The sequence below is a fragment of the Propithecus coquereli genome, unplaced genomic scaffold (assembly GCF_000956105.1).
Source record: "Propithecus coquereli isolate 6110/MARCELLA unplaced genomic scaffold, Pcoq_1.0 Scaffold281, whole genome shotgun sequence".
Classification (NCBI taxonomy): Eukaryota; Metazoa; Chordata; class Mammalia; order Primates; family Indriidae; genus Propithecus; species Propithecus coquereli.
In genome coordinates, this window is record NW_012148408.1 from 1,867,955 (window position 1) to 1,887,805 (window position 19,851).

Consider the following 19,851-nt stretch of genomic DNA (forward strand, 5'->3'; position numbering starts at 1 on the left):
ACAGTTTCTGTGGGTCAGGAATGTAGAGGTGGCTTAGCTGGGTGCCTCTGGTGCAGGGTCTTATGAGGTTGCAGTCAAGCTGTTGGCTGGGGCTGTAATCATCTGAAAGCTTGAACTGGGATGAGGAGGATGTGCTTCCAAGTTCACTTACATAATTGTTGGCAGGAGGACTTAGTTCTTTGCCATGTGGATGACTTTGTCGTAGCCTGCCTGAATGTCCTTATGACATGGCTGCTGGCTTCCTCTAGAGCAGGTGGTCTGAGAGAGAGAACAAGACTGTCCAAGATGAAAGCCTCTATCTTTTATACCTAATCTTGGAAGAGGCACATCACCACTTCTGCTCTATTCTTTTAGTTACAATCACCAACCTTGGCTCAATGTGGGAGGTGTGAATATCAGGAGGCATGCTCATTGGGGCCATCCTGTAGGCCGGCTGCCTCCACTCCATCAATGGGATCAACTTCGAACCCAGTATATTAGTTATATTTAGAAGTGTAGGTTAATTGAACCAGTACTTGATTAATATTTGTATTTTGTTGTACATTGAGATTTCCCACATTTCTGAGCTTATTAGTTTGTTTGACATTTTTGCTACTCTGTTCTTTTTGCTCTCCTCATTTTCTCCTCTTTGTTTTTTTTTTTATAGTTCTCAGATTTATTAGAAAGTAAAAGCTCAGTGTTTTCATAAAATACTTAGTACTTTTAACTTAAACTTGGAGATACCTCAGAAAGTTGTATCAAGCACAGATGCCCTTCTCACTCTGCTTAGGCTCTGATACCCTTTGTTCTCCCCCGTATACTCCCTCTACCCACCAGTGTGGACATCCTCCTTACTCTGCTCAGGCTCAGACACCCTACCCAGTGCTGCTTCCCTGTGTGGATATCCTCCTTACCCTATTCGTACTCTGTGCTGGGACACCCCCTTCCCACCATTTAGAAGCCCAACACAGTCTCACACCCCTTGCTGGGACCTACTGTATTGCCTCTCTTTTTTTTTTTTTTTTCACTCAGGCTCTATTTGCTCACCCACTCAGGCTTTGATACCCCTGTTGGGGCTATCCTCCTTATGGGGGGCTCATCCCATTTGGGCTCTGACATCCTGTATGGTCTGCTCTCTCATATAGATACACTTTGTGCCCTGCTTGAACTCTGTAATAGCCTGTGGCTGGCTGCCCTCTGCAGGGTAGTCTCTCCTTTAACCCATTCATGCTCTGACCCCCTTTGCTGGGCTGCCTGCCATATGTGAGTGCCCTGTTCATCTGGCTCATGCTCCATTTCCTCCACACGAGTGCCTTGCTTATACTGCTCAGACTCCTACATCTCCCTCTCTCATAAACACTCAGATGCCTACTTTGCTCTGCTCCACCTAATGGCTTTTGTATTGAATGATTGTACAGAATGACGAGGAGGGAAAAAGGAAGAGCCAGCTTTTTTATGGGAATAATGTGATCCAAATTTATGTTTGACAGAAACTTATTTTCCCCGCTTCGGTAGTAGATATCTGGAGAATCTGGAAAGGGTATTTGGGAATTTGCTTGTGGAGCTTCAGTAATAGTTAAGACTATCGGTATAAATAAGTTCTTTATTTGTGAATTGCGTATAAATAGGTTCTTTATTTGTGAATCAGGGGCTTCTATGTATGAAAAACTGGGTAGTCTGTAAGTTCAGGATAGTAGGAAGGGAAGAAATTAAAAAGTGTTTAGGATCTGTACCCCCATAATATGCTGAAATAAAAAAAAAAAGTGTTTAGGGAAGGGTGATATTGGAATTCAATTCTGGGCAAAACTGGTTTGGCTCCATGCTAGTCTTCTTGGCCACAAATGTGTTTCTAGCATCCCTATTAAAAGAAAACCAATTAATTACTTAATATATATTTTATTAATATGAGCTCAGTATTAAATTTCAGAATGTTTTCCTGATTTTAGTCATTCATGTACTATCAGTTTAATCACATCCTATATCATTTACTTAGCTTAACAACTTTACATTGGCTTACCTTTTTTTATTTAGCATTGTCAGAGGAGTAATATCTTTGTAATCATAGGTTTGATTGCTAATTATGTATTTTAAATCACACAATTAAAATGAAAATAAAACTTAAAAAATTTAAAGTTAATTAGATGATGTATGAAGAGTCTTATTACTAATGGTACAGAATCCACTTTGGGAAGTGTGTTACTAACCAGTATTAATATTTGATACATTTTCATGGTTTAGAGTATCTGGAGCTGATGCCAGATGCTTTTCCCCCAGTATGATTTTTTTCTTTGCTTTTTCTCTCATTTTAGATGAAAACTTACATTATGTGAATTTTAATGTAATCTCTACCCCCATCATGGTCCTAGGGGCCTTTTAGAAACTGGTTAGAATGTACACAGAGGCAAAAATTTTAGCTGTGACCTTTTGAAGAATTCTCTGAGTGAAACTAGAAACAAATTATTCATTGTTCACAGAGTGCTTTGCTTAATGTTATGCCTTCTTTTGTTAAATCCTCTTATTTGCTGAAATCTTGTGTATTAAGTAGCTAATAGTTTGTTAATAGAGATCATGATTAAAAGGTGATTATTTTTCTTCATGCAGTTTAGATTCTTTACATTTCTTCCATTATATCCAAAGATTTCTATAATGTAGCATGAAATATTTAAAAAGAGTTTAGTTCACTTTTCCCACAAATTGTGAAAGGAATGCATCCTGATTGAAAAAAGGAGAAACTCATAAAAATAAAAGAAAAAAATCTCATTCTTATCTCTCAAATATAATGATCTTTTTTATTTATTTTATTCAAGGTCTTTTTTCCCCCCTCCACTCCAGGCATAATTATTTCCTTGTAGGTGTTCCAATATTACTTTTTGGGTGAAAAATGGAATACAAATGTGGTTTAATTTTATTTTACATTAATATTTTAAAAATTATTGGTCAAATAAGCATATTTTCATATATTTACTGACCATCTGTGAATTGCTTCATATTTCTTCAATAGTTTTTCCATTAAATAGTCTTATTAATAGATAAGAACCTTATCTATTAGTCATATAACCCTTTTGGTAGCTAACTGTTGCACATTCTTATTTGTTTCTTTGTTAGCAGTGTATTTTTCTTTCAGAATTGACAGTTTCTTTTGGTAAGCAAATATATCAGGTTTTTTTTGTTTGTTTGTTTTTGTTTTTTAATGGCTGCTATGTTTTTATCTTGCTTAGGAAAGTCTTTCCCACTTCAACATTATGAAATTATTCTTTAGTGTTCGTCCTACTAGTTTTATGGTTTTGTTTTTTTTATAGTAGGTTCTTTTTTTTGAGACGGAGTCTCACTCTGTTGCCTGGGCTAGAGTGCCATGGCGTCCGCCTAGCTCACAGCAACCTCAAACTCCTGGCTCAAGCGATCCTTCTGCCTCAACCTCCCGAGTAGCTGGAACTACAGGCATGTGCCACCATGCCCGGCTAATTTTTTCTATATATTTTTAGTTGTCCGATTACTTTCTTTCTATTTTTAGTAGAGACGGGGTCTCGCTCTTGCTCAGGCTGGTTTCGAACTCCTGAGCTCAAACAATCCGCCTGCCTCGGCCTCCCAGAATTCTAGGATTACAGGCGTGAGCCACCGCGCCCGGCCTATAGTAGGTTCTTAATCATACATATATTTTTAAATTTGGTGTGAGTTACTCTTTTTAGGTGGATAGGCAGTTGATCTGGCATCATTTTATTGACTAATCCAGTCTTTTACCACTCATTTGAAACACTACCTTTATCATATTAAATTTCTATGTAAATACATAATACCTGTTCTGTGACTGTAATTAGTTTGTACTTTGTACTTACAATGTACAGGTTTTGTTGTAAGAGCTTTAATAGTATGTTTCAGTACTTGATAATGCAAGTCTCCTCTTGTTCTTGTTTTTCAAAAATTTCTTTAGGTATTCTTAGAAATTTATTCTTCCAGATCAACTTCTGAACCAGCTTACCATTTTAAATAAGCATCTCCCTTTCCAAATCTATTATAACATCTCACTACTTCTCCTCTACTCTTATTAGCTCAATTTAAGCTACCATCCTTTCTTGCCTAGACTATCTTCTAACATAGAGGGTTAGCAAGAGGGTTCTTTTTAAAACATAAATCAGATTGTCACTCCTTTGTTTAAATCCTTTCAAAGTCTTCTTCCCCTATGTTTTGGTTATCCATTGCTGTATAATAAGCTTTATAGCCTAAAAACAACAAATTTTGCTCACAATTTTTTTGGGTCCAAAATTCATAGCAGGTTCAGCTAGACAGTTCTCCTCTGTTCCATATGGTGTTGGCTGAGGCTGAAGAATCCCTTCCAATATGGCTTCTCCAGTCACATGTCTGGCTCGTCAGTGCTTCTTGGCCTGACTCTCCACAATGGCATCTCATTCTTCAGAATCTTTGCATGCGGCCTGGGCTTCTCACAGCATGGTGGTCTCAGGGTAATATCAATTTTTACATGGCAGCTGGCTTCCAGGAGGAGGGAAATAAAAACTGTCAGACCAATTAAGAGTTGTGCCTGGAACTGCATAGTATATCTTCTGCCATATTTTATTGGTCAGAATAGTTACTGGACTTGCTAGATGCAAGGAGGTAGAAATATAGATTTTACTTCTTGATGAGGGTGTGGCGGATCTTATTGTAGAATAGCATGTGGGATGAGAGATACTGTGACTTTATTTGGAAAATATAATCTGCTATATCATCAAACTCAAAATAAATTCAAAGTTCTTAAAATGGCCTGAAAGGATTTTCATGATCTGACTCCTGCTTCTTGAATTTCTGACCTCAACTCCTACATTTTCCACTTTTGTTCCTTTTGGGTTAGTCACATTGGCCTCCTTTCTAGGCTTTAAATTGCCATGCTCATTCTAATTTCAAATCTGTTGTACTTGGAATTACTGCCTTGAATGCTCTTCTTCAGATCTTTGCATGGTCTTCTCATTCTTTTGCTTCATCTAGATCTCTGCTCAAATGTCACATCTCCAGAGAGCTTTCCCTAACCACCATATCTGATATATTCTTGGTTACTTAGAACTCCTTAATCTTGCTTTTTCTTTTCTTTTTTGGGGGGGGGGGCGAGGGGAGACAGAGTCTCACCGTACTGTCCAGGGTAGAGTGCAGTGGCGTGATCATAGCTCACTGAAGCCTCAAACTCTTGGGCTCAAGCGATCCTCCTGCCTCAGCCTCCTGAATAGCTGGAACTACAGGCATGTGCCACCATACATGGCTAAACTTTTTCTTCTTCATCGATTTTAATGCTGTTTATAGGAGCCTGGGGGCCTGAATACCACTTTTCTTCCCAGCCTGGCTTCTGAGCAAGTTGAGAAGTTAGAGTAAAGATGGAGGCCAAAAAAAAAAACCATATACACATACATACATACATAAATATATAAATAAAATACATACTTTCTCTCTGTCTCTCTGTCTCTCTGTCTCTCTCTCTCTCTTTCTCTCTCTCTCTCTCATCAGTGCTAACTTGAAGACCCAAATGGGCTTACTAACTAAATCTAAAAATTAGACAGACTTGCCCACCCAGTCCCAGGCAGTGTTGGCCACTCCCTAGTGCAGAGCTAGGACCCTGTTCAACTCTTAGCATGTTGAAGTAGAGGAAACTTCTTGCACTGAGTAGCAAGCCTGTTCCCAAGTAAAGAAGAGTGGAGCTGAGTTGTGCATGCCGTGTTCTCATTTTTATTAATCTGACTAAAGGGGGATGAAGGAAAGGGAATAAAGGAAGTGTCAAGAGTGACTCTCAGCGCTGGCTTTGGCAGCACATATACTAAACTTGGAACGATACAGAGATTAGCATGGCCCTTGTACAAGGATGACATGCAACTTCATGAAGTGTTCCCTATTTAAAAAAAAAAAGAATGACTCTCAGATCTCAGATATGGGAAACTGGGTAGATTATGGTACTATTAACTAGGATAGGAAACATGGTAGGATGATTATGAATTAAGCTTTGGAAACATTGAGCTTGAAGTGCCTACAAGTTACCCATGTGTAGAACCAAATAGGCATAGTATTAATACAGCTGAAGCTCAGGAAGGAATTTACATAAAAGATGCAGGTTTGGTAATTGTTTTGGTTTTCTATTGCTTTGTAACAAACTACCACAAACATAGTGGCTTAAAACAATACAAAATTATTATCTCAAGGTTTCTGTGGGTTGGGAGTCTGAGTATTGGTTAACTGGATTTTCTGTTCAGGTTCTCACCAGGCTGAAATCAACATGTCAGCTGGGGCCACAATCTCATCTGTGGTTTAGGGTTCTCTTCCAGGTGCACTGATTGTTGGCAGAGGGCTCAGGGGAATCTGGGGATATAAGATGTTTGGAAGCCCTAACCCAGATGTTTCCATTCCATGTGTCAGAGTCTTATTCTTTCCCAGCCAGAACCCTGATCTTGGCTTAGCAGACCTGTCTTGTTTGGGAGTTCAACCTTCTTAGAAGCCCAGCATGTATAGATAGGTGATATAGATCTATATCTCTATCTATCTCTGATATATAACACATAATGTGTGTATATATAAAAATGAATAAGTGCTGGTTCTGGTTCTTAGGTTTCTCTGCCCTCCTGCTGCAGGAGAGAAGAACCTGTTTAGGAAGGTACTCTGGCTTTCAGACTTAGCTTTCAATTGACAGTTAATCAGCTTTTTCTTATCTTTTTTTTTTTTTTCCCAGAGCTCAAAGGGTTTAGTAATATTCTTCCAATTCCATTGTTCTGTTGTTACTATTTCTTCTTCATTGCCATCTGTAAAATCCCTTCTTAGCACCTGCTATTGCCCTGGAAGCCTAGTGCAGGATATTTATTAAGACATTCCTTTGGGATCAACACCTGGGAGCAAGGTGCATTGGGCAGGTGTAGAATTCCTCGTGTAGTGCAAGCAGGCCTCTAGCATCAGCTTTGACCAACCACCCTCAGGGAGAGCTGTGGAGCTAGAATGGCCCTCTTGAGTTGCCCAGAATTGGGCTAAGGTGTCCAGGTCTTTATATTGCTAGATCAGTCATTCATTGAATGTGGGCTACCCCTGGAAGAGTGTGACCTTGAGCAGTATTGTTCTCTGCAGGTGAGGTAATCCCTGAAGGGGCTGACTGACAGCACTCCCAGTAGTTAAGGCAAGTCCTTCCTTGAAGGGGGAGCTGGGCAGCATCTTAGTGTCTACCACAATTCTTCTGTATCTACTAAGTGACCAATTTGTTTTTGTTTTTTATTATCATTATGAGCTCCTGGATTTAAACACATATTTAGCAAACTTTCTGGTGATTTATGTGTATAGAAAAGTTTACAGATTGTAAATACACAGCTCAATATTCATCAAGTAAACACACCAGTATAACCAGTACCCAAATCAAGAAATAAAACAATAGTGGCAATCAGAAGTTTCCCTCTCCTTTGTGTTTCCTTCCAGTCACTACCTTCCAAGGATCCCTGCCATCCTGACTTCCAAAATCATAGGATGAATTTAGCATGTTTTAGAAATTTATGTGACAATAATGCAATTTATCTTTTGTTCAAACTTCTGTTAGTCTTTTATTTGTGAAATTAAGCTTATAGTTTAAAGTTATTTCTTCTCATTGCTGTATAGTTTTTATATACTAGTTTTTTTTTTAACCATTTCTGCTATTGATAGACATTTGGATTGTTTCCAGTTTCTGGAAATTATAAGAAGTACTGCTGTAAACATTGTTGTACATGTCTTGTGAACATACACGCATTTCTGTTGGGTATATATTTAGTGAAATTGCTGTCTGTGTGTTCAGTTTTAGCAGGTAATGCCAGTTTCCAAGGCAAGTACTGATTTATACTTCTATTAGTAGCATATAAGATTTCCATTTGCTCCTGTTTGTAGAGGATGTAGCCCTCCAGGGCTTATAACTAAGAACTGTGTGTATTTACTAACATCTTCCACTAGCAGGTTCTGAACTCTAATCTTTTGTTGTCTTGAAGCTGCAGGCTTTCATATTCTGCTCTGCTTTTCAGAAGTTTTTGGCTTAGCCTTTTACCCTCTTCCACCCACTGCTGCATCTGAGACCTCCTCAGGTCTTCGGTTTTGTCATTCCAGCCCTCCGTGAACACCAGAATCGCTGATGGTTTCTCTTTCCCTCAATAGAGGTACTTTGCCTAAGGAAAGCCTTGTTTCTCAATCTCTCTTTCTGTCCAGATTCCGCAAATGCCCCAGGGAAAAAGCAGCTGCAGAAGATCACCTTACCTCACCATAGCTCACCCCTTTTTGGAATCTTAGGCTCTCTAATCCTCATTCCTTCAGTAGCTCTCTGAATTCTTCAGACAGATGGTTTTTATATTTCCTCTTTTGTTAAAAAATAAGTTGGGGGAGGGAGGAATTGTTTTGCTATAAATTACTCTGTTCTACATGGAAGCAGTAGTACAGATTTAAATGATTTGAAGTTTCAGTAAATTAAAATTGCTATCCTTAACAGTGTTCAAATTATTATTACATTTTTGGCCAGTGGGGGCCTTTTTAAAATTCAAGTATTTTTGACTTGATTCTTACCAGTCTGTTTCTGTCTGGTATGGTAAGATGTTCCAGGCTCATCATGTACCTTTTTGCCCCAAACATGGAACCAGCTGTTTGCTAAAGGAGTCCTGCTTCCTTTTACTGGGGAAATGATATTTCAAGATTACAATTGGGTAGGGAATACTATGGGATTGGTCATTAGTTATTATTACTATGGGATTATTCATTGTTTCTATGCATTTTCATTGGACAGAGGTACAAATATGTTTTTTTAAATATGAAATAAAATACATTGAGTTCATATAGATACTTCCAATTCAAACTCAAGACTACAGGATTTTTACTTTACCATTCCTCTATCTTCCATGCTGAGATTCTTAGTTTTTAATGACACTAGGAGTGATAGAATTAAAATATCACACAATTGTTCATTTCCTTGATCCCACACTATATACAGGATCAAGATTTATCTTCAGTTTTTTTGTCTGTCTAGTGTATATTCCACTAGTGGTATACAGTCAACTTAATATAATTTGAAATCATTTAGAATAGTTCTTCTCTTTGTAATTATACCATTAAATAATTGGTTACAAATTTCAGTTCATTTGTTTATTTTCGATTTGCTTTTTAAAATATTATTTTAATTTGACATTTAAGTTACATAGTTCTAAAATGAAATCTAAAAAAACAAGAAATATAGATTCTGTTATTGTCACCTTTACCTTCTCTTCATGCCCTAAAGGTTAACCACTACAAAGTCTTTTTTTACATTTCATGCTTCTGCTGTTTTGTGTTATTTCTTAATATAAGAAGATACACATATATATTTCTATCTCTTCCCCCTTCTTAGATGAATGGTAACATATATATGTATTTTTCTCCTTTTTTTTTTTTTTTAGCTTAAAGATATATCCTAGAGATTATTCCATTGTTCAATGAATTTGGACTCATTTCTGTCACTGTTTTATATTATATTTATACAAGTCTTTTATTTGAGTGACATGGTGTGGTCTATGTTATTTGTTCTCTCAGCATATATTTTAGTATTTAAAAAGATTTGTGTATCAGGTTTCAGTCTGAGAAGCAGATTATGAGATAAGGAATTTATTATAAAAATTAGACTATATACAATTTTGAGAGGACTGGAGAGGCGAAGATCTGAAAGGAGGATTTGGAAGATCAGAAAATGAGTCACTAACCAGATCCTCTAAATCAGTGGCAATGGGCAGACAAGTTGGAGCTTTTAGGGAAATCTGAGAAGCCAATATAATATGTTCAGCCACTAAAGTAGGATTATGAAGAGGAGCTTTAGGAGGGCCCTATGGGAAGCTCTTGCCAAGTTAAGCTCTGTAGGTTTGCAGCCAAGCATCTATGGTGGATCACTGTTGGTCAGCAAGGTGAGCATGGTCCAAAGAAAGCTGGACACAGAGTGGAAGAAAGAGTGAAGGCTGGAACTCTCTGGGCATATCTGCCTCTCATTGTGTCTGACTATGAAAACCTTCAGAGAATAGTATTAGGTTGGTGCAAAAGTAATTGCGGTTTTAGACTGAATTTTAAATCATAATAACTAGGCTCAAATACATCTTTATTAATCAAATAGGAACCATTACAATCAACACATTTTTGCCAACGAGAAATAAGTTTATTTATTCCTGTAGTGTAAAAATCCGTACTTCGGGATTCCATGAACTCTTGGAAAGCATTTTCTGCATCCTGCTGGTTGTGGATGTGTTTTCCATGCAAAAAGTTGTTGAGATGTTTGAAGAAGTGGTAGTCAGTTGGCAAGAGGTCAGGTGAATAGGCAAATGAGGCCAATTCGTTCAACTTTTGAAGCGTTGGTTGTGTGATGTGTGGCAGGGTGTCGTCGTGGAGAAGATTTGGGCCCTTTATGTTGACCAATGCCGGCTGCAGGTGTTGCAGTTTTCAGTCAGCTCGTTGATTTGCTGAGCATACTTCTCAGATGTAATGGTTTTGCCAGGATTCAGAAAGCTATAGTGGATCAGACCTGCAGCAGACCACTGAACAGTGACCGTGACCTTTTTCTGGTGCAAGTTTGGCTTTGGGAAGTGTTTTGGAGCTTCTTCTCAGTGCAGCCACTGAGCTGGTCATCACCGGTTGTTGTATACAATCCATTTTTTGTGGCACGTCGCAGTCCGATCGAGAAATGGTTCATTGTTGTTGTGTACAATAAGAGAAGATGACACTTAAAAATGACGATTTTTTTTGATTTTTGGTTAGCTTATGAGGCACCCCTCATTGAGCTTTTTCACCTTTCCAATTTGCTTCAAATGCCGAATGACCATAGAATGGTCAACGTTGAGTACTTCAGCAACTTCTCGTGTAGTTGTAAGAGGGTGATTGCTCTCAGTTGGTTGCTGTTAACTTTCGATGGCCAGCCACTGCACTCCTCATCTTCAAGGCTCTCTTCTTCTTTGCAAAACTCCTTGAACCACCCCTACACTGTACATTCGTTAGCAGTTCCTGGGCCAAATACTGTTGATGTTGCGCATTGTCTCTGCTCCTTTACGGCCCGTTTTGAACTCGAATAAGAAAATTGCTTAAATTTGCTTTTTGTCTAACATCATTTCCATAGTATAAAATAAAATATAAAATAAAAGCATGTAATAAGTCATTAGCAAAAAACATAAAGTGAGAAATGCACATTAAAATGATGTATAACATAACCACATTTAAGAATATCTTCCAATATCAAAGGGCAAATTTCAACAATTCTATAACCGCAATTACTTTTGCACCAACCTAATAGCTGCTGTTTCATTTCCACATTTCAAACAAATCTTGTATAGGTTGAGTAACCCTCATCTAAAATGCTTGGGACCAGAAGTGTTTTGGATTTTTTTGGGTTTGGGAATATTTGCATTATACTTACCAGTTGATCATCCCTAATCTGAAAATCTGAAATCTGAAATGCTCCTATAAGCGTTTCCTATGAGAGTCATGTCAGTGCTCAAAAAGTTTGGATTTTGGAACATTTTGGATTTCAGATTTTTGGATTAGGGATACTTAGCCTGTACAAATTACACTTTAGATCAACTCTAGCCCAGAACCATACAGTGAATGGGATTCTGGGAAAGTGGTTCCCAGACCACTTGTTGATGCAACACACACCAGCACAATTTGTATTTTTGTTCTGTTGGTTACCATTATATTGATACCTTTACATAGTATTCAAATTTTCTTCTCTTTTGGGGGAGGGGTGTTATGTATTGGTTTTCTACTGTGAGCAATATTGAAATGAGCTAGTAACCTCCTTTCCTTATTTCCTTTTTTCCCAGCATTTGGTATGAAGTAACACCCTTTTACTCTCAGTTAATAACCGTAAGACAATCAGGAAACATATTCTACTTTTTATATGCTCTCATTACCCTCTCTCCATTTTAGATAATTGTATCTGTACTATCAAGTATACATATCGATTACATAATATGCTTTCTCAGTTCTTTTAGTAAATACCATCATGCGCCACATAATGATGCTTCAGTTAATTATGCACTGCTGTATACAGTGGTGGTCCCATAGTATTATAATTCTGTATCTTTTCTATGTTTAGATACACCAGTAGTTACCATTGTGTTACAGTTGTCTACAGTGTTTAGTACAGTAACATGCTGCACAGGTTTGTAGTCCAGGAGCAATAGGCTATACCATATAGCCTAGGTGTGTAGTAGGCTATACCATCTAGGTTTATGTAAGTACACTCTGTGATGTTTGCCCAAGAGTGAAATCACCTAAGGATGCATTTCTCAGAATGTATCCCTGTTGTTAAGCAATGCCCGGCTGTATATATTTAATTATCCCTGTTAATGTGGATGTCTGTCTAGTCATTTTGGTCATCAGAAGCATATTCTTTAGTAGGTCCCTTAGGAAAAGGTCAAGGGAACAATATTTCTTAGGTTATTGCAGTTAAGAACAGTTTGATTGTCATCATTATACAATTGTCCCAGTTGGTTCCAGGACCTCACATGGATACCAGAATCCACAGATGCCCAAGTCCCTGATATGAAATGGCATGGTATTTGCATATAACCTATGCAAATCCTCCCATATAATTTAAATTATCTCTAGATTACTTATAATACCTAATACAAAGTAAATGTTATGTAAATAGTTGTTATACTGTATTGTTTAGGGAATAATGACAAAGAAAAAAGTCTGTACGTGTTCAGTCCAGACACAGTTTTTTTCCCCAAATATTGATCTGCAGTTGATTGGTTGCACAGATACAGAGCCCATAGATAGGAAGGGCTGATTATACTTGGAACTCCAGTTTGGCTGAATAAACAATCCTTAGTTTACATTTTCTTCCTTTGAGTATCTTCAACTTATGTTACTCCATTGTCTTCTGATACAAAGTTTTGTCAAAGTCTGGTGACTGTTTTTTTGTTTCTTATATAAGTGACTTCCTTTTTCTGCCTGGCTGTGCAAAGGATTTTTTTTTCTTGTTCATACAAGTTCAACAGTTCTACTACAATATATTGGTTATTCTGGGTCAGTTTTTCCATGTTTATAAAGTACCTATAGTTTCAAGTACTTTATTTAAATTTCAAAAAAATTTTTTTCAGTGAGGTTTTTTTAAATTCTAGTTTCTAATACTCATTCCGTTGACTTGGTTTGTTTACTTGGTGACTCCTGTTATACTTACGTTGGATCTTTGTCTATCTTCCTTGTCATTTTATTGCAAATTCTCATTTTTCATTTCTTTTTTATATTACAACTTTCCTACTTTTTTTTAACCTTCTTTTACTCTTAAAGCATTGTCTTCTGTGTTAATTCACTTGTGTGCATCTTCTGGTTAATCTTCATTTCTGAAATGATTTTTCTTTTTTTTCCCTAATTCTTTCCTGCGTTCTATCAACTAATTTCTCTTCGTAATTCTATTTTATGTTATTTCATATCCTTTATCATTTTCTTAATTTCTCTTTGCTCATTTTGAAATAATAATTTATAGTTTTTATCTGTTGATAGACTTTTTTGGCATGCTTTCATTTTCTATTGTCAGACGCTTATGTTTTTCTGTCTCTTTTTTTCTTATATTTTAATAATAATTCTACATAGGATTTGACCTCAGTCCTTTTTCATTGCTTGTTTTATGTGAAATTAATTTTCCTAAATTTGTAGGAGGGAAATGTAGGCCAGGAGAGCTTTGTATCTTCATGGCTCTGGAGCCCATTTAAAACTTCTTTCCGTGAGATTAAAAAAGTATACAGTCTCATTCTTTTATAGCTCTCTTGACCTTCTTCCTCTTTTTCATCTTTATCTGGATTTTTTTTCATTTGCCCCCTTTTCTTCTGTTATAAGGGGTGGGGAACCTACACTTCAAGGCCACATGTGGCCCTCCGGATCCCCAAGTGTGGCCCCTCAACTGAATCCAAACTTCACGGAACATATCTGTTTATTAAAAGGATTTGTTGTGTAAAACTTGGATTCAGTTAAAAGGCTGCACTCAAGGATCCAGAAGGTCACATGTGGCTGTGCTTTTCTTTGAGGATGCAATACAATTTTGGGATCTCCTCTTGTCAAATGATCCATCACACACAGAAGTAGACATTCTGCTTTCCTCTCTCCTTTCAGTAGATGCTTATGCCATATCCGTACTGTAACTGTAAGTGGTTTGTCCCTATTTGCTTATTTTTTTGGGAGTGGGGGGCACTTTCTTGTCGTATACATTTTCACGTAGATGTCCATGAGTTTGTGGTTTTACTAGAGAAATTCTAGTTTCTTTGCTATTTTATGGGGCACTTGGGGAAAGTCACAAATTGCACTGCAGATACTGCCATCTTCCGAAGTCCCTTTTTTTGGCCCTTCATATTTTTTCCCTCCATAATCTTTATAATTAACATTATATAATTCTGTAGCTTCTCTTCTCCCCTCTCGTTTGTACCTTAAAAAATGTGCTCCCCACTTCTATTTAGTATTTTTTTTTACTATCAAATTCATCATCTATTATTAACTGACTTAACATACTTGGGAATGCACTTGTTCTCTTTCCAAAAATGTGCCTAACACTTTTATTTAGTATTTCTTTACTATGAGATTAATCATCTGTTAACTGACTTAGCAAACTTGGGCATGTACTTGGTTGATCTCTTTCCATGTTTAGTAGTACCATTTTCAAAATGAGAAAGTTGGACTCAGATTTGTTTCTTTGACAAAGGAACCTCACTAGGGTTCTCTGTTAGTGTTGGCAGGGTCTAATATTAAACAGTAAATATTTTCATGATGCTTTAAATCAGATTGCTGCTTTTGAGCAGAGTAGAGATGAAATTCTAGCAAGTGGAACTTAACTCATTCTCAGAGAAATGTAAATGTGCTCTCCCCAAAGGATATCTTTTTCCACTGGATTTATCTATTGTTCTCTTACTCCCTCAATTGTGTAGCTATGAGGGTGCTTATCTTGAGTCACTCTTACAATGTTTGTTCCAGGGTTTATAGTTTTTTCTTATTTCTGAACAATCGGCAGTTATTTGCTATTTTTTTTTTTTTGAGACAGAGTCTCACTGTGTTGCCCGGGCTAGAGTGAGTGCTGTGGTGTCAGCCTAGCTCACAGCAACCTCAGACTCCTGGGCTCAAGTGATCCTTCTGCCTCAGCCTCCCGAGTAGCTGGGACTACAGGCACGCGCCACCATGCCCGGCTAATTTTTTTTTCTATATATTTTTAGCTGTCCAGTTAATTTCTTTCTATTTTTGGTAGACACGAGGTCTCGCTCTTGCTCAGTCTGGTCTCGAACTCCTGAGCTCAAACGATGCACACGCCTCGGCCTCCCAGAGTGCTAGGATTACAGGCGTGAGCCACCGTGCCCGGCCTATTTGCTATTTTTAACTAGAGATCTGGGGCATAGATTTTCTCGATCTGTTCTTTTAATGTTTGAGTTCAACGAATATAAGGGAAAGGATTGTATACATTTTATTGCAGATGTCCTCTGAAATAATTTTTGGCTATAAGGAAATAACTTTCTGTGAGTCATTCATTCTTATAAAGTGCTGGGTAAAGAATTTAATTTTGTAGGTAGATTCTTCTTTTGCAGTGAAGAAAACTGCAAAAATTAAAATTTCCAAAGAATTTAAGATTTGCTATAAATGCTGTCATATATTGAAAATTGGAGCTTGAGATAAAAATATAGGTAACTGTAGTTAGTAAAATTTCCCCAAAATGTCATGATTTTTAATGAGAAATAAAAAGTTATTTTTAGTTACAGTCAAGGATAAACTCTTAACATGTTTTTTCCCCCCTCAGCTTCCAATAAAAACAGGACAGCAGAACACACACACCAAAGTCAGTACTGAACACAACAAGGAATGTCTAATCAATATTTCCAAATACAAGTTTTCTTTGGTTATAAGTGGCCTCACTACTATCCTAAAGAATGTTAACAATATGGTGAGTATTTGGGTTACGGATTTGGGGAGAATTTGCTTTGTTTTTGATTTAAAAATTTGAAGCAGCATATTTTGAAGTATGCGAAGTAATTTTCTGTGGACTTTGGGTATAATCGTTTGTCTTATTTTATAGATGAGCACAGGTAACCTTTTAACTTTCATTTTAGTTTTTGATTCTTTCCCTTAGAAACTTCCCTTATTTGTGACTCTATCTCCTTTTCCAGTATTTTTCTGGAATTACGGTTTCATATAGTTTTTGTGTCATATACAAGTTGACCATGGTAAATATGCTTTTCTGTAGCTTTTTTATTTGTTCCCAGTCCTAAATAGATGATAATTAAAATATAATCTCATAGTCCTAAAATGTGGGATTAATTTTTGAGAAGATGTTAATGTTTTTTTCTTCCCCCTGTAACCTGTGACAAATTCTATAGTGGAGAGCCTGTTGTTGAAACAGTTTTCCTCAAATATCAATTTCATCAAGTAATTCTAATTTTAAAAGCTCATAGTTTTTTCTTTCTTACCATTTTGTAAAGTCTGTTGACATTCCATAGACTTCAAGGTACTCCAACTGTTCTCCCTCCATGACTTTGAACATACATCTCTTGTCTCTCTCAGGTGACCCCTTTGTCTCTATCAATTCCTATCTTCTCCTTCATACTCAGTTCAAAGCAAGTGATCTGGATTTTTCTTGATTATCTCCACATTCCCTGCTTGTCCTTAGCATTTATAATCTCAATTTGTGTTGAGTTATGGAATGACTTGTGATTGATTATGAAGTTCAGTCCCTTTTTTTTTGTTGGAGATGGTCCTTAGGTTTATTAGGTAATGTTCTAGTATGACATTGAAAAGACATGCAGTCAGTCACCTTTTTGCCTTATTTCCCTATTTTAGATACTTTTTATTTTTAATTGATATAATAATTGTATTTATTATGGGGTACCTGATGTTTTGAGGCATAAAATGTTTAGTGATCAGATCAGAGTAATTAGCATATTCATCTCTAACATAATAAAAGAAATAAATACATAAGAAATAAATAATACAAAGAAATAAATATTTCTTTGTATTGGGAATGTTCAGTATCCTCCTTCTAGCTATTTGAATATTAACTATAGTTTTTCCACAGTGGTATAGAACGCTAAGACTTATTTCTCCTATCTAGCTATAATTTTGTATCCTTTAGCAAATCTCTCCCTATTTCCCGCTTCCCCCACCCATCCGAGCCTCTCTCGATTCTACTTTTTACTTCTATAAGATAACCTTTTTTTTTTTAGCTTCCACATACAAATGAGAACATGCAGTGTTTAACTTTCTGTTCATATCATCTTTGGTGTGTTTCCTTTTAAGAAAGTTGCTAGGATAATACCCCAAATTTACAAAACTAACAAACTGGAGGTGTGGGCAATCATTTGTCTTTTGAAGATTTTTTTCTTTATGGAAAAAAATTAAGATTTTTCACCCAAAAAGCAGGGCCTTTTATAAACATGTAAAGTGATTTACAGAAATACATTTAATATTTTGTTTAGCTCTTCTGTTGCATTGTGTGGGGCACAGTGATAGGATTTTGCACATATAAATATGTGGCCATGTTCCCCGTTGGATTAAAATGTTTTAATATTTTGGGCTCTCTTTTCAAAACAACAGTATTGTGATATGTTTATTGAATAAATTAAATTGTGGAAACTATAGTCTCTTGTTAGTAGATATGTAGTGCAGAATTCATTTTGAAGATAGTGGATGCTTAAAAATTTGTTGTAGTGGGTGCTATAGCATTTTGTTGTTATAAGAATTAAAACTTTGATTATTTTGTGGTATAAAAGTATGGTTAAATGTTCACTTCAAGGTTCTGGTACAGATCTATATGTATGTCTAAATTCTACATATTTTTAAAACTTAAACCAAAGCAGTATCTTTTACTGTTACAAGGTTAATGGCAGACTCTAATACATACCAGCGTTTGTTTGCTTGAGAATTTGTTTTGTATGAAGATTAGGATAAAATCACAAATAATAGATTTAAATGTAGTATAATCTGGGAGATAAAATGGAAGAATATTGATTTTTCTTGATCCTCAGTCCCTCACTTTTCAGATGTGTGTTGATTGGTAGTGGAGAGTGATAACCAACTTTTATGTTCTGAATATCTTTTCTGTTAGAGAATATTTGGAGAAGCTGCTGAAAAAAATTTATATCTCTCTCAGTTGATTATATTGGATACACTGGAAAAATGTCTTGCTGGGGTAAGTAAATCCACTCTTAACTAGGCAGGTTTTATGAATTCAGTCTTGAGAATGATGTGATGTACCAAAGTATAGGTGTGGACAAAGAAGACAGTCTAAGACATAGGAATATGAATTTTGTTAATACAGCTGACCTGGTGGCAAAATTTCCTAGGAGTATTATTCTTTCACCTTTTGTAAATTAAATAGATATTAAGTTTACTTATAAAGTGTTAAGTTTTAGCCACATATCTGTCTCTCAGGTTTTTTAGGAAAGACTTTATGAAGAAAGCACTATTTGATGTAACTAATCTCTCAGAGCTGTGAAAGACTGTGATTGAGAAGACCAAGAGTAATCATGTATGCCTTCCTGTATGAATATAATTTTAATATTCTACTTTTCAAATCTGTATAAAAGAGAACTTAAACCTATCCTATTAAGGGTAGATATTACCTATTCTGTTTTGTGTAAATATGAACATAAACAATAGATATGTGCAGGAGTAATTGAATACCAAAAATTTTTTTCTCAGGTGTCCTTCAAGTTATTATATCAGTGTATTTCAACCATGACTTAATTTGAACTTTTTAAAGATTGTTTCTGTTGTATAAAGCAAAGTGTTTCTATACTTAAGGAGACTTAATTCTTCCTGGAACATGGTAGGAATTTATATAAATATATAAATTAAATACCTTCATTTTAAAGATCTGCCTATTCCATGTGTATTGGGGTCTTATTTCTTATAGTCTCTCTTTGGTACAGAATTCTGAATTTTGCTTTTATTCAGAATCCCTTCTCTTTTCTGCATGTGCTGTAGTTCTCTATAGTAAACCTAGATGGAAGGGTCTTTAATATTTGAGGACTGCTTGTGTACTTGAGAGAAGGAATGGTCAGAAGTGCAAAATTATATAAAATGTATGTATAATTATATATAAAATTCCATTCCCTTTGTCTAAGGGTTGAGGTAGGGAATTAGAAAAAATAATTATATCGACAAAACTATGTATCCCTAGGGAAGCCTGTAGGTCATGAAATCTAAGCATAATATTTTAAGCTCTCTTATTGACCCTTGACCATATTGCAAAATTGTGGGACAGTGTTTGTAAGTTTTCTACTTCAATTGAGGGTGAGCTAGTTGTTTTAGCTTGGTATTTTCTCTTAATTGTGATACGCTGTTATTCATTTGTAAAATGGAGAGTGAAAGAGCAAAAGGGCTGTTACATAGGATGATGTAATTGGGAAGATGGACAACTTTTAAACTTCTCCTAATTCAATTCTTTGTAGTGGTCTTATAACTTTGATTGTAAATTACTGGTATATCAGCCACACCCAAGACTGAATGGGAGCAGGGTGGTTTATTGCCTCTTCTAGTTCCATAGCTTTTCCCCATTAACATTTGTAATTGAGAGGTAATGATAAATGTATTTTGGAAAAAGCTCACTGGTATTGTTGGCCCATTTGATTTAATATTCTTTGGAGTTAGACTACTTGAAATGCTAATAAGTGGGGCCTGGTATAACTTATGTAATGCATACAATATGTAATACCTTGCCCTGCTCTACTATTCCAAATGTATAGGTTTTTTCCATTAAATTTATAATCTAAAAAATAATGCTATTTACATTATCAAACAATTGTATTTTCTGGGATTACTTTCAGTGATTTTACAGATGTCTCTTGATCCTCAGTTGGTAGATCAAAATAAGTTTAGGCAGTTTAAGAAGAACTGAGCCTACAAGTACATATTTATCATATAAGT

At 36.2% G+C, this 19,851-nt stretch overlaps 1 protein-coding gene across 1 annotated transcript in view; it reads left to right on the forward strand.

The window, feature by feature from the left end:
* NF1 (neurofibromin 1) overlaps positions 1–19,851 on the forward strand; it is a 273,599-nt gene that overhangs the window by 64,124 nt on the left and 189,624 nt on the right. Inside the window, exons 2-3 of the mRNA XM_012648327.1 lie at positions 15,728–15,871; positions 18,029–18,112. Of these exons, the coding sequence (XP_012503781.1) occupies positions 15,728–15,871; positions 18,029–18,112 (228 nt within the window). The remainder of the gene's footprint in view (positions 1–15,727; positions 15,872–18,028; positions 18,113–19,851) is intronic.